At 35.6% G+C, this 13,063-nt stretch overlaps 2 protein-coding genes across 9 annotated transcripts in view; one reads left to right on the top strand and one right to left on the bottom strand.

Annotated features, from left to right (window-relative positions):
• The window catches only part of LOC125905225 (cytoplasmic dynein 1 intermediate chain 1), a 76,324-nt gene extending 64,782 nt beyond the window's left edge, over positions 1-11,542 (top strand). For all 7 annotated transcript variants that reach the window (XM_049603119.1, XM_049603115.1, XM_049603114.1 and 4 more), the window contains 2 exons: positions 3,018-3,143; positions 10,182-11,542. In XM_049603119.1, the coding sequence (XP_049459076.1) occupies positions 3,018-3,143; positions 10,182-10,292 (237 nt within the window). In that variant the 3' untranslated portion in view covers positions 10,293-11,542. The remainder of the gene's footprint in view (positions 1-3,017; positions 3,144-10,181) is intronic.
• Positions 11,543-11,676: 134 nt separating this feature from the next.
• The window catches only part of LOC125905232 (calcium-binding mitochondrial carrier protein Aralar2), a 57,839-nt gene continuing 56,452 nt past the window's right edge, over positions 11,677-13,063 (bottom strand). For both annotated transcript variants that reach the window (XM_049603129.1, XM_049603131.1), the window contains one exon: positions 11,677-12,681. In XM_049603129.1, coding sequence (XP_049459086.1) covers positions 12,489-12,681 — 193 coding nt within the window. In that variant the 3' untranslated portion in view covers positions 11,677-12,488. The remainder of the gene's footprint in view (positions 12,682-13,063) is intronic.

The raw sequence follows: 13,063 nt of genomic DNA, 5'->3' as shown, positions 1-13,063 counted from the left end.
AATGTTAAAGCATGGGTTTGTTCACATCTTACATTTTAAACAAGTCACCAAATAAAAAAGAGCGCTGCTTCATTACCAGGCCACTAGCAGTGCTCTGTAGGCTAACGTTAGTAACCTGTGCTCCGACCCTGCCAGTCTGCGCTGATATAGAGCAGCGATAACAAGTGCAGCAACTTCACCACTGGACCTAAGTTAAATTTCGGGGGTCATATGCCATTAAAGACAGGGGACTGCAACATAGGAACATGTTGAGATCGGGATTGTCATGCACAAATCAGCAATAACATCATAACGTTAGCTTGCTACTTAGCTAATGAGGCAACAGCATACTACTTGTGGTTCTTTTTTTGTTATGCTGCTATAAATACATTGTATCAACATTAAAATGAAAAAAAATAGGGTGGTTATTGTAATTTTTAAAATCTTAATGACCAAACGAAATACACTGTGTTGCTTGAGCAGCCATCTTGCCGGTTATTTCTCATAACACACTCGCGTGAAAAACATCGGTTTGGAGGGCCATGTCGCCCTAACACTTTGCCCTACCCATCTATCAGGGTACCCTGACCACTAGACATGAACGCACAAAATGGAGGGGTAAGGGGTGTATTTGGATTGAGCTGTAGTTAAAAATAAATTAAATTACATACCTGTTTTTCCAAAACAAAAGCAATCTCAGCTTAATTATTTGTAGTAATTTTATTCTACAAACCACATATGTTTTGTTTGCAGTTTCTTACTCATTAAAGGAATAGTTTGACATTTCAGAAGTTAAGAAGCATATCTCCCAAACTGTTGCTTTAAGTAAGAAAAAGTTGCATTACAGTGAAAGATATCTTGAGTCTGAAAACCATACTTCTTTGCAACTCTGATATGAGAGTGGGTACCAAACCTTTGATCACTCAGGTAAAAGTAGGGATAAAAGGATCCTCCATTCTCCTTCTCTCTTGGTTTCCATGGAGACAACACCCACAGTGCCTTCAACCTTAATACAAGTCTGCGTCTCCACAGATGCTCTGCTCCCTCTCTCATAATGCCCTTTCACTCTCCTTCTCATTTTCTTGCAGCCCCTTCGCACCGTCCACACATACAATTCACTTCTCATCTCCTAGAATTTTGTTACATCTCAGTTTCATTTAAACTCTCCCTCCTCTCCTCTTGTTTTAACCCCGACACTTAGCCACTGATCCCATCACTAGTGCTGTGTCTTCCCTCTGCAGCACAGATGACAATTTTCCCATGCTTCCCTCAACAGCGGCCTTTTCACAGATGGAGGAAGAGTTCATTATCTACAGCCTAACTTGGCTAACAATGTGCTTTATGAGAAACATTTGCTCAGACACACACACACACACACACACACACACACACACACACACACACAAACGGATGTCCCAAACACATGCACACACATTCACTCATACACAGTCAGTTTAATAGCAACAGACGTCCATTGTTGCCGTCATATTAAAAACACACATAACGACACTAGCGGAGCAGTGCGGTGCGCCTGGTTCTCATTTCCAGCACACGCACACAGACATATACAGCCAATTTAGAGCGCTCAGTTCAGATCCACTCGGGCGGAGCGGTGGAAGCTAGCAGGCTAATGGCAGTCAGTCTGTGGTTAGCGCTGCTTTAAATACGCAGGAGCTCGGTGTGTGAGGCGACATGATGCCAAGGCCTCTGTCTCCACTGGTGACATGTGTCAGACTCGCCTGCCCCATGTCAGGAACAGTTTATGGAAACGCTGCAGATGGTTTTAGGTTTCTAAAGGTGCAAGCATGAGCACTGGTGTTTACTAAAAAGAGCAACAGCTCACCCACAACAGCAAACATGAGCACAGTTATTATACAGTAAAGAGCAATGTGTGTGTCCACACGTGAATGAGTAGTTGTAAATTTGACAGCTATGTTTGTCTAACCTCCTGGGTATTTGGATCAAGCTCTGCTGTCGATGTAGTAAACTCCTTCTGTAAATTTGACTATAATGGCATAATGCTCCCATTTTCCAATAAACATTAAGAGGAATAGCTTAAACTGTAATTAAGGTCATCAAATAAAAAGAAATAAGGGCTCCGGAGACATGGTGTAAATATAAATCTTTATTTCAGTGCATTTTGTTTAGAGATGGAAGGAATTAGATTTGGGGTTTTTTCAACGAACAAACAAACTCACATTCAGCAGGCTACATTTATCAACAAGGAAAATATAAAATGGCAAACTCAAACAGCAGCTGTAACCAAGAAAACAAAACAGTTTTAACACCACTGGCCTGCAGGCGGCAGGCTGGAGGTGTTGTTGTTTTGATGGATGTATTGTAGGGTTTCATAAAGGTTTATGTGCTTTGTTACAGGGTCACATAGTATTTTATTTGTAGAGTGAACAATGTGCTGTGTCCTCAGGAAGAAAACAGGATTGAGTTTGAGGTCTTGCCACTTCCTTATCTCAGTATGTTGTTTACTATACATATGTAGGTCAGCTCGAGAGTTAGGGTTGGAGGAAGTTATGTAGACTCATAGGGATGGGGGGGCAATACATCTTATTTATTTATTTATTTATTGAAAGACTGTAATCACTCCTTGTTGTCTTGTTGTTCTGTTCTGTTTTAAGTGTGTTTACATTATGTTTACTGTGCTGAACCACAAATTGCCCCTTTGGGGATGCTAAAGTTTTTTGAAGTCTAAAACCCTGTCTACACTTACACTTATATATATCTTTGAAAGTGGGTATTTTTCTCCTCCATTTAAAAAACTAATTCTGTCCACACGACATTCATTGTACAAAATATCTCCGTCTGCATCAGAACACAAAAATGTCTCCAAACACTCTCCAGTATTAGCCGTCTTCAGCAGTCTCCCCTTGTCACTAAGGTTGTAAGGTGTACAGACTAAAGTCATCTTTTTAAAAACACCTACTGGAGGTATGTATGTAATGTAATGTGATCTATATGTGGAGGTTGAGATGTTTACAAAATTACAATAACTGAGCATTTCGTTTTCATTTGTTGCCCATCAGGTACCAACTGCCAGTGTGACGATCGAGGGCGCTTCGGCCCTCAACAGGGTCCGCTGGTCATCTGGGGGAAAGGAGGTGGCTGTGGGCGACTCAGAAGGTCGAGTCTGGATCTACGATACTGGAGAGGTACAAATGATAATCATGTAGTTTTTAAAGGCTTTTTTCCTTTATTGTGAGGACAGCCAGATAGACAGGAAAGGTAGGACAAGGAGGGGGGATGATACGCAGCAAATGGCCGCAGGTTGGAGGGAGCTCAGGCCACTGCAAAGGACTCAGCCTAGATGGGGTACTGGGTAAGCTAGAGGTCGCCCCATAATCGTCTAATTTCAAAGTGCATGAAACACATTTTCACTCTGAAGCAGAAGCATACTGCGTGACTGTGAACAAAATGTGTTTTGATTCCCAGAAATAAAGGCAGAGTGAGCACTCCTGTTTTTCAGCTACAGTCTTTATCATTTCAGAAAATTAACTCTGGCATTTTAAATAGTGATGCTTCTCATGTAGTGTTGATATTTTGGCAGCCTCCACGGGTTTAACAAGATCAGCTGAGTACATTGTTGTTGCATTCGCTGTAAGTGCTGCAATGCATGGAGCTGGTGGTTCTCGTGGGTTTACTTTTCCAACAATCAAAGATTTAATTATACCCTAGGTACCAAAAGCGTGAGTGAAATACAATGACCAAAATTTATTGCATCATTGAAATGAAGTTGTACTACATGTAGATTGAGAGATTTTAGTGCCTGAAAGTTGAGTTACTGGTCGTAGTGAATAAAACATGAGCTAAATGAAATGAATTATGATTTACTAATGTATACTTGCATTTCCTCAGAGTACACACTGTAGTCTTGCTGTGTTTCATGTAGGTTTGGTCCACTGACTTTGGCGAAAGACATGTACTATAAGAGGAGAAACCTCCACATGCGCCACAACCGATCATTTTAGGTCTTTTAGCTCTGTGTGTTTACCCAACTGTCAGCATTGCCATGAATGTATGTGTTTGATTTTTTTTTTTTTCTCCCCTCCCTCTTTCGTGTGTCCCTGTAAAATGGCCTCCACATGACTTTACCATCACCACAAAGCGACCAACCACCCTGCCTGTGCCTGTATGTTCTCTCATGTTTGCAGGGCTCTGGTTAGGATCCCCATGTGAGGGCGCGTTAGCCTAGCCGCTGGGCTAATTTTAGCATCTTTTTGTTGTGTGGTAAGTTGGAGAGAAGCTTGGCTGAGCTGGTGGCCTCCACGCTGGGTTAATGGTAACGAAGAGTCATCAATAAAAGTGAGCTGGGTTGAAAGATTTTATGACTCCGAAGAGGAGTGTGTATGTGGTGGTGGTGATGGGGGTATTTACTTCACTAGAAACTCCCCCCGTATAGCTTAAACCAGGAACATCATGTGAAAAAAGAGATGCCAGCGGTTCCATGAGAGCAGCAGCAACCCTTGAGATGGTTCCAGGAAGGCAAAATACCAAATTCTTTCATTTCAGTATTATTTTACTCAGTACAAACTAGTCTTAGGTCATTTATCAGCAGGGATCAGGACTGTTTTGATTGGTCCTCTACTATACGGAAAGTCCAACTCATAAAACAAAGGTTTTTCGGATGGCTGCCACGGAGAAAGAAAACGCTAGTAGATCAGGGTTAGTGGCTCAATGCTGCTCCGTGACATGAAAATGTTTTGGACCTGCTTCTTTTTAAAGCCTGACAACACTAAATCCCACAGTGTTTCTTTGACACTTGAGCTCGTTGGAGTCTGTTAAAATGCAGCGAACACTCGGGCAACATATACATGATGTTTTGTCGGAGCCCCCTGCTGCGGCCAGCCCAGCTCTGTGGGGGGTTGGGGGGTTCAAAATGGCTGCCTCCCTCCTCCTGGTTCCTGTTTAATTACAGCCTGGCCATGCAAAGCGGTTACAGACAGCTTGGGTGGCAGCCGCAGCTTTGGTCCCACTCATTCTGACTCCCACAGTGTACGACTGCAGCTAAACACTTAGAGAACACTCAGTTTGACATTCTGTATTAGCCTTATGGTCAGTACAGTTCCTGTGAATCTTCTCTGGATGGCTGATCCAGACTGAAACATCTCAACTACTGACATATTTACTATGCAATACATGTCATTTTTTAGATGATTAGACTTTTTATGACATTTTTCATGACATAATGTGATAGAAATTTTTAATTAAATAGTATACATGTTTATTTTATGTTTACTCTACTAAGGCTTTTTTAATGACATACTATACAAAGACTTTATGTGTTTTTGTTATTGTTTTGTTTTTTTACAGCATACTAAACTAAGATTTTCATGACTTTTTTACGACTTTTTTATGGCATACTAAAATAGGACTTTCTTCTTAATTTCTTTTTGTTATGACTTCATGTTATGACTTGCTATATTAAGAAATGTTTAATGTCAAAGTATACTATGACTGTTTTATAATCATTTTAATGCCATAGTTTACTGTACTGTAATTTGTTATGACAAACTATATAGACTTTTTTTTATGACATACTGTACAAACATTTTTTTCTGATTTTTTTTTACAGCATACTATACTAAGACTTTTTTCAGATTTCTTATGACATACTCCACTATGACTTTTTTTCTGATTTTTTATGACATACTATACTGTGACTTTTTTTCTGATTTTTTATGACATACTATACTATGACTTTTTTTCTGATGTTCTATGACATACTATACTGTGACTTTTTTTCTGATTTTTTATGACATACTATACTATGACTTTTTTTCTGATTTTTTTATGACATACTATACTATTACTTTTTTTCTGATTTTTTATGACATACTATACTATGACTTTTTTTCTGATGTTCTATGACATACTATACTATGACTTTTTTTCTGATTTTTTATGACATACTATACTATTACTTTTTTTCTGATTTTTTATGACATACTATACTATGACTTTTTTTCTGATTTTTTATGACATACTATACTATTACTTTTTTTCTGATTTTTTATGACATACTATACTGTGACCTTTTTTTCGGATTTTTTATGACATACTATACTAAGACTTTTTTTTCTGATTTTCTATGACATACTATACTAGGACTTTTTTTCACAAATTTTATGACATACTATACTATGACTTTTTTTCTGATTTTCTATGATATACTATACTAAGACTTTTTTCTGATTTTTTTATGACACGCTATACTATGACTTTTTTCCAGATTTTTCATGACATACTATACTATGACTTTTTTCCGGATTTTTTATGACATACTATACTATGACTTTTTTTCTGATGTTCTATGACATACTATACTCTGACTTTTTTTCTGATGTTCTATGACATACTATACTATGACTTTTTTTCTGATTTTCTATGACATACTATACTGTGACTTTTTTTCTGATTTTCTATGACATACTATACTGTGACTTTTTTTCTGATTTTCTATGACATACTATACTATGACTTTTTTCTGATTTTCTATGACATACTATACTGTGACTTTTTTTCTGATTTTTTATGACATACTATACTGTGACTTTTTTTCTGATGTTCTATGACATACTATACTGTGACTTTTTTTCTGATTTTCTATGACATACTATACTATGATTTTTTTTCTGATTTTCTATGACACGCTATACTAAGACTCTTTTTCTGATTTTCTATGACATACTATACTATGACTTTTTTTCAGATTTTTTTATGACACGCTATACTAAGATTTTTTTTCTGATTTTCTATGACACGCTATCCTATGACCTTTTTTTTTCGGATTTTCATGACATACTATACTGTGACTTTTTTTCCAGATTTTTCATGACATACTATACTATGACTTTTTTTTTTCCAGATTTTTTTATGACATACTATACTCTGACTTTTTTTCTGATGTTCTATGACATACTATACTATGACTTTTTTTCTGATGTTCTATGACATACTATACTGTAACTTTTTTTCTGATGTTCTATGACATACTATACTATGACTTTTTTTCTAATTTTTTATGACATACTATACTATGACTTTTTTTCTGATTTTTTTATGACATACTATACTATGACTTTTTTCTGATTTTCTATGACATTCTATACTATGACTTTTTTCTGATGTTCTATGACATACTATACTAAGACTTTTTTTCTGATGTTCTATGACATACTATACTATGACTTTTTTTCTGATTTGTTATGACATACTATACTATGACTTTTTTTTCCGGATTTTTTTATGACATACTATACTATGACTTTTTTTCCGGATTTTTTTCATGACATACTATACTATGACATTTTTTCAGATTTTTTTATGACATACTATACTATGACTTTGTTTTTCAGATTTTTCATGACATAGTATAGGATGACTTTGTTTTTCAGATTTTTCATGACATACTATACTATGACCTTTTTTTTGGATTTTTTTATGACATACTATACTATGACTTTTTTTCTGATTTTTTTATGACATACTATACTATGACTTTTTTCTGATTTTCTATGACATTCTATACTATGACTTTTTTCTGATGTTCTATGACATACTATACTAAGACTTTTTTTCTGATGTTCTATGACATACTATACTATGACTTTTTTTCTGATTTTCTATGACATACTATACTGTGACTTTTTTTCTGATGTTCTATGACATACTATACTATGACTTTTTTTCTGATTTGTTATGACATACTATACTATGACTTTTTTTTCCGGATTTTTTTATGACATACTATACTATGACTTTTTTTTCCGGATTTTTTTTATGACATACTATACTATGACTTTTTTTTCCAGATTTTTTATGACATACTATACTATGACATTTTTTCAGATTTTTTATGACATACTATACTATGACTTTTTTTTCCAGATTTTTTATGACATACTATACTATGACTTTTTTTTCCAGATTTTTTATGACATACTATACTATGACTTTTTTTTCAGATTTTTTTATGACATACTATACTATGACTTTTTTTTCCGGATTTTTTTATGACATACTATACTATGACTTTTTTTCCGGATTTTTTTCATGACATACTATACTATGACATTTTTTCAGATTTTTTTCATGACATACTATACTATGACATTTTTTCAGATTTTTTTCATGACATACTATACTATGACTTTTTTTTCAGATTTTTCATGACATACTATAGTATGACTTTTTTTTTCAGATTTTTTCATGACATAGTATAGGATGACTTTGTTTTTCAGATTTTTCATGACATACTATACTATGACCTTTTTTTTTGGATTTTTTTTATGACATACTATACTATGACTTTTTTTTCTCCAGATTTTTTATGACATACTATACTATGACATTTTTTCAGATTTTTTATGACATACTATACTATGACTTTTTTTTCCAGATTTTTTATGACATACTATACTATGACATTTTTTCTGATTTTTTATGACATACTATACTATGACTTTTTTTCCGGATTTTTTTATGACATACTATACTATGACTTTTTTTCCGGATTTTTTATGACATACTATACTATGACTTTTTTTCCAGATTTTTTATGACATACTATACTATGACTTTTTTTTCCAGATTTTTTATGACATACTATACTATGACATTTTTTCTGATTTTTTATGACATACTATACTATGACTTTTTTTCCAGATTTTTTATGACATACTATACTATGACTTTTTTTCCAGATTTTTTATGACATACTATACTATGACATTTTTTCTGATTTTTTATGACATACTATACTATGACTTTTTTTTCCAGATTTTTTATGACATACTATACTATGACATTTTTTCTGATTTTTCATGACATACTATACTATGACTTTTTTTCCAGATTTTTTATGACATACTATACTATGACATTTTTTCTGATTTTTTATGACATACTATACTATGACATTTTTTCTGATTTTTTATGACATACTATACTAAGACTTTTTTTTCCAGATTTTTTTATGACATACTATACTATGACTTTTTTTTCCAGATTTTTTATGACATACTATACTATGACATTTTTTCTGATTTTTTATGACATACTATACTATGACTTTTTTTCCGGATTTTTTTCATGACATACTATACTATGACATTTTTCCAGATTTTTTTATGACATACTATACTATGACTTTTTTTTCAGATTTTTCATGACATACTATAGTATGACTTTTTTTTTTTCAGATTTTTTCATGACATAGTATACGATGACTTTGTTTTTCAGATTTTTCATGACATACTATACTATGACCTTTTTTTTCCAGATTTTTTATGACATACTATACTATGACATTTTTCCAGATTTTTTATGACATACTATACTATGACTTTTTTTTCCAGATTTTTTATGACATACTATACTATGACATTTTTTCAGATTTTTCATGACATACTATACTATGACTTTTTTTTTATCAATTTTTATGACATACTATACTATGACATTTTTTGATATTTTTATGACATGCTTTACTATGACTGTTTTTGATTATATTATTTATTACATGCTATACTATGACTTTTTTTCCGGATTTTTTTATGACATACTATACTATGACTTTTTTTCCGGATTTTTTATGACGTACTATACTATGACTTTTTTTCCAGATTTTTTATGACATACTATACTATGACATTTTTTCTGATTTTTTATGACATACTATACTATGACTTTTTTTCCGGATTTTTTTCATGACATACTATACTATGACATTTTTCCAGATTTTTTTATGACATACTATACTATGACTTTTTTTTCAGATTTTTCATGACATACTATAGTATGACTTTTTTTTTTCAGATTTTTTCATGACATAGTATACGATGACTTTGTTTTTCAGATTTTTCATGACATACTATACTATGACCTTTTTTTTCCAGATTTTTTATGACATACTATACTATGACATTTTTCCAGATTTTTTATGACATACTATACTAAGACTGTCATGACATTTTCATGGCACACTACAGTGTTAGTTTTTTTGTTTGAGTGTTTTTTATGATATAGTATATTTTTTAATTGCATACTATGACTTTATGACATTTTATGAAATTTCTTGTAATGGATTTTCTATTTAAATTTGTATGGCATACTATTTAATGACACCATGCAGATGTGTCAACCTAGTGTCTAATGTCATGTTACCTGTGTTTCTTTGATGTTTCCTACAGCTGTCAGTGGCTCACACTGACGACTGGGCACGCTTCGCTCGTACCCTGATGGAGATCCGTGCTAACCGGGCGGATGGTGAAGAGGAGGGGCCTATGGAGCTGGCTTCATAGAGCAGGACTCCAAACCAAAGCAGAGGGAATCAGAGACCAGAGGGGTGTACTACGAAGCCAGATTAGTGGGTTAGCGAGTTCTGCTTAGCCTAAAGCCAGAGTTTTAAATGTCAGGAAGCTGATTAGATCACCATGGTAACTTATGCTGCACACCTACGCTGAGTTTTGAATTAAATCTGCTGTAAAAAGCGCCTTTCACTTATCAACTCTTTTGTCACTATTGTTGCAAAGTCACGACGATATCTCTCAGAGCGATATACACTCTCGGCTAAGAGAATATGATATATATGCAAACTTGAGCCGTACATTAGTAATGCCAAGGAACAAAGTGTTGTAATCAAAGTAGCCCAAACTGTATGCATCACATTGTGTTTTGTTTCTGCCATGGGCACCTACAGTACATGCATTCAGTTGTTGATGCAGAAAATCCAAGCGAGAATACTGTATACAGCATATACAAGTTGTTCTTGCTCTCATTGAACTACTGAAGGTATTTGTAGTGTTCTGTGGCCATTTGCTCCTGCTGGCTCTAAAAGAAACCTTCTGTAAAATCACAGGAAACAGATGCTAACGCAAAGATAGCTTGGCTGTCAAACTTGCTTCGCAGTACAACCCTCTGGTGTGCTTTTATCGGTGTCACTGTAGCATGTGCGACTCAGTCAGTTTTGTTTTGTTCCTTCACCTTTACCTACATGTTCCTGTCTGCTTCAAACAAGACTGCAGTTTTATTGTATTCTTGCATTTACTCTCCTGTAAATGCAAAACCGTCTGTTAATGGGTAAACTGTTGACCTCTACTGATTTGTCCGCCCTTATTTATTTTTTAATGATTTGTTGCTTGCAACCTGTGAGCCTACAGTATATACGACGTGGCAGTCTTATAGCCTTATGAAGATATGTGTACTGTGATGATGCTTTGCACTACCGTAAAAATAAAAGCAGGGTCCATAGACTAGTCATGTATTGTTTACAAAATGTCATGTTCACTTTATGTTGTGCTTCTTTTCTCTGTACTACACCTGCATGCGACACATTCCTGAAATATTCCAGACGCATAAACATGGGAGTTGTTATGGTGACGTTTCCACACGTGGGGCTTTGTGGCTGCTTTATGTCAGTGTGTCAGAAACTGAATTGAGCGTGGTGTTGGCACTTTGTCTTTTGTTCCAAACGAGAGCGACGACTGTATATTCTTTAATGAACTGTTAATTATCAAGAGGTATATTGTATTGCAGAGTGCTGGCTGTTAAACCTGCTATGTTGAGTATTAAAGCATAGCTGATGAACTGCTGTCTTGATTTTTCTTGTAGCGTTCACCTGGGAGTAGAAATGAAAACTCAGACACACATTCAGTTTACTAATATAAGTTTCTTTTTACTCTCGAACACATGTTGCTGCCGTACACACAGTAAGGCACGGTTATTACACACCATATGTAACTCCTACATCCTCTGTACTGAACAAGTTTTAATACTCAGTCGTGGCACACTACAGTCGGTGCCAGCTGTCCCTCAGATATATTCACACATCTGCATACATTTAGACCTGAAACCAAACATCTCACAGTAAACATTGTGTACATTCAGATTGTTACGCTGCGTCTTTACATTCAAGTTACTTTTTGGTCATATTCTCATGGATACAATTGAGCAACTCAGGACCAAAATAGCCGTATAGATATGAAAATATGTCTCTGAATTTTTCATATATACAGAAGTGCAACATTTAGGATCAGTCTTTTTTTTTTTTTGGCCAGCTATACGATCCCGTGAGGAATGTGCTTTTGGTTATAAAGCAATAAAAGGAAGACACTGGAAAAAGCTGCGATACTATATGTAGTTTTTCATAGTATGTTCCAAAGAAAGCAAGCAGTTAAGGTGTGTTTTAACTTCTGCCAGCCCGTCTGCTGCCTGTGTGCATATACTGAACCAGCTGGACTGTATGAAAAACAAAACCACATTGGAATACAACTCTATACAATGTCAATCAAAAGATAAAACAAATACTGCACGAGTCCTACAAAGGGTTTTCTTTGTGCGCCCGTGTTAATTTCCTCACTAATCCATATACTTGCATACAGACTACCATTTAAATAAGATTATGAGGAGAAAAAATATAAAGAACTTTAAATAACTTAAAATACTACTAACACTCAAGCCCCCTCTTTCACTAACCCGCCCCCGCTACCAGTGGAGGTTCAGGGGGTGCTTGCATTGGAGGGGGCCGCTGCTGCTGCCGCCGCCACCGTGTAGCGTGGGAGATGGAGCCCAAACTTGTTCTCGATGCCAGCGAACGTGGCCACCGCCAACCTGAAGCCTCCGATGTGGTCTGGGTTGGGCGCCGGCAGGCTGATCCGAGACTTGGGGGTGGGCTCTGAGCCAGCAGGCTTTCTGCGGTGTGAAGGGAGCAAGAGAGAGACGGGAGGAGGAAGCCGGAGGCGCAGTAAGAAAGAGGTTGGAATAAAGGAGAGAAAGGGAGGAGAAGGTGAGGAGTGGTAAAGGGGAAAACTGTCGAACAACATAAATACTGCATAAGATGTTATTGTAACCGAGTGGGGAAGAAAGAGAGCGTGCACAGGCAGGAGTTTTATTGTTATCATTATTAAATCTTGACCTAATATTATCATATTCAACACTGCTCGCCGCAGAAATAAACATCTTAATAGAAAATCAAAGGAGGAACATTTCTCCCTCAGAATAGAACAAATCAAATCCCTCGTTGATTTCACTTCGAGCTCTGTGATTGGCTGCCAACGCGGACAGCAAAGGAGCA

This window comes from Epinephelus fuscoguttatus, linkage group LG17 (genome assembly GCF_011397635.1).
Source record: "Epinephelus fuscoguttatus linkage group LG17, E.fuscoguttatus.final_Chr_v1".
Lineage (NCBI taxonomy): Eukaryota > Metazoa > Chordata > Actinopteri > Perciformes > Serranidae > Epinephelus > Epinephelus fuscoguttatus.
The sequence above is the reverse complement of the archived record's forward strand: the minus strand, read 5'-3'. Positions and strand labels throughout refer to the sequence as shown.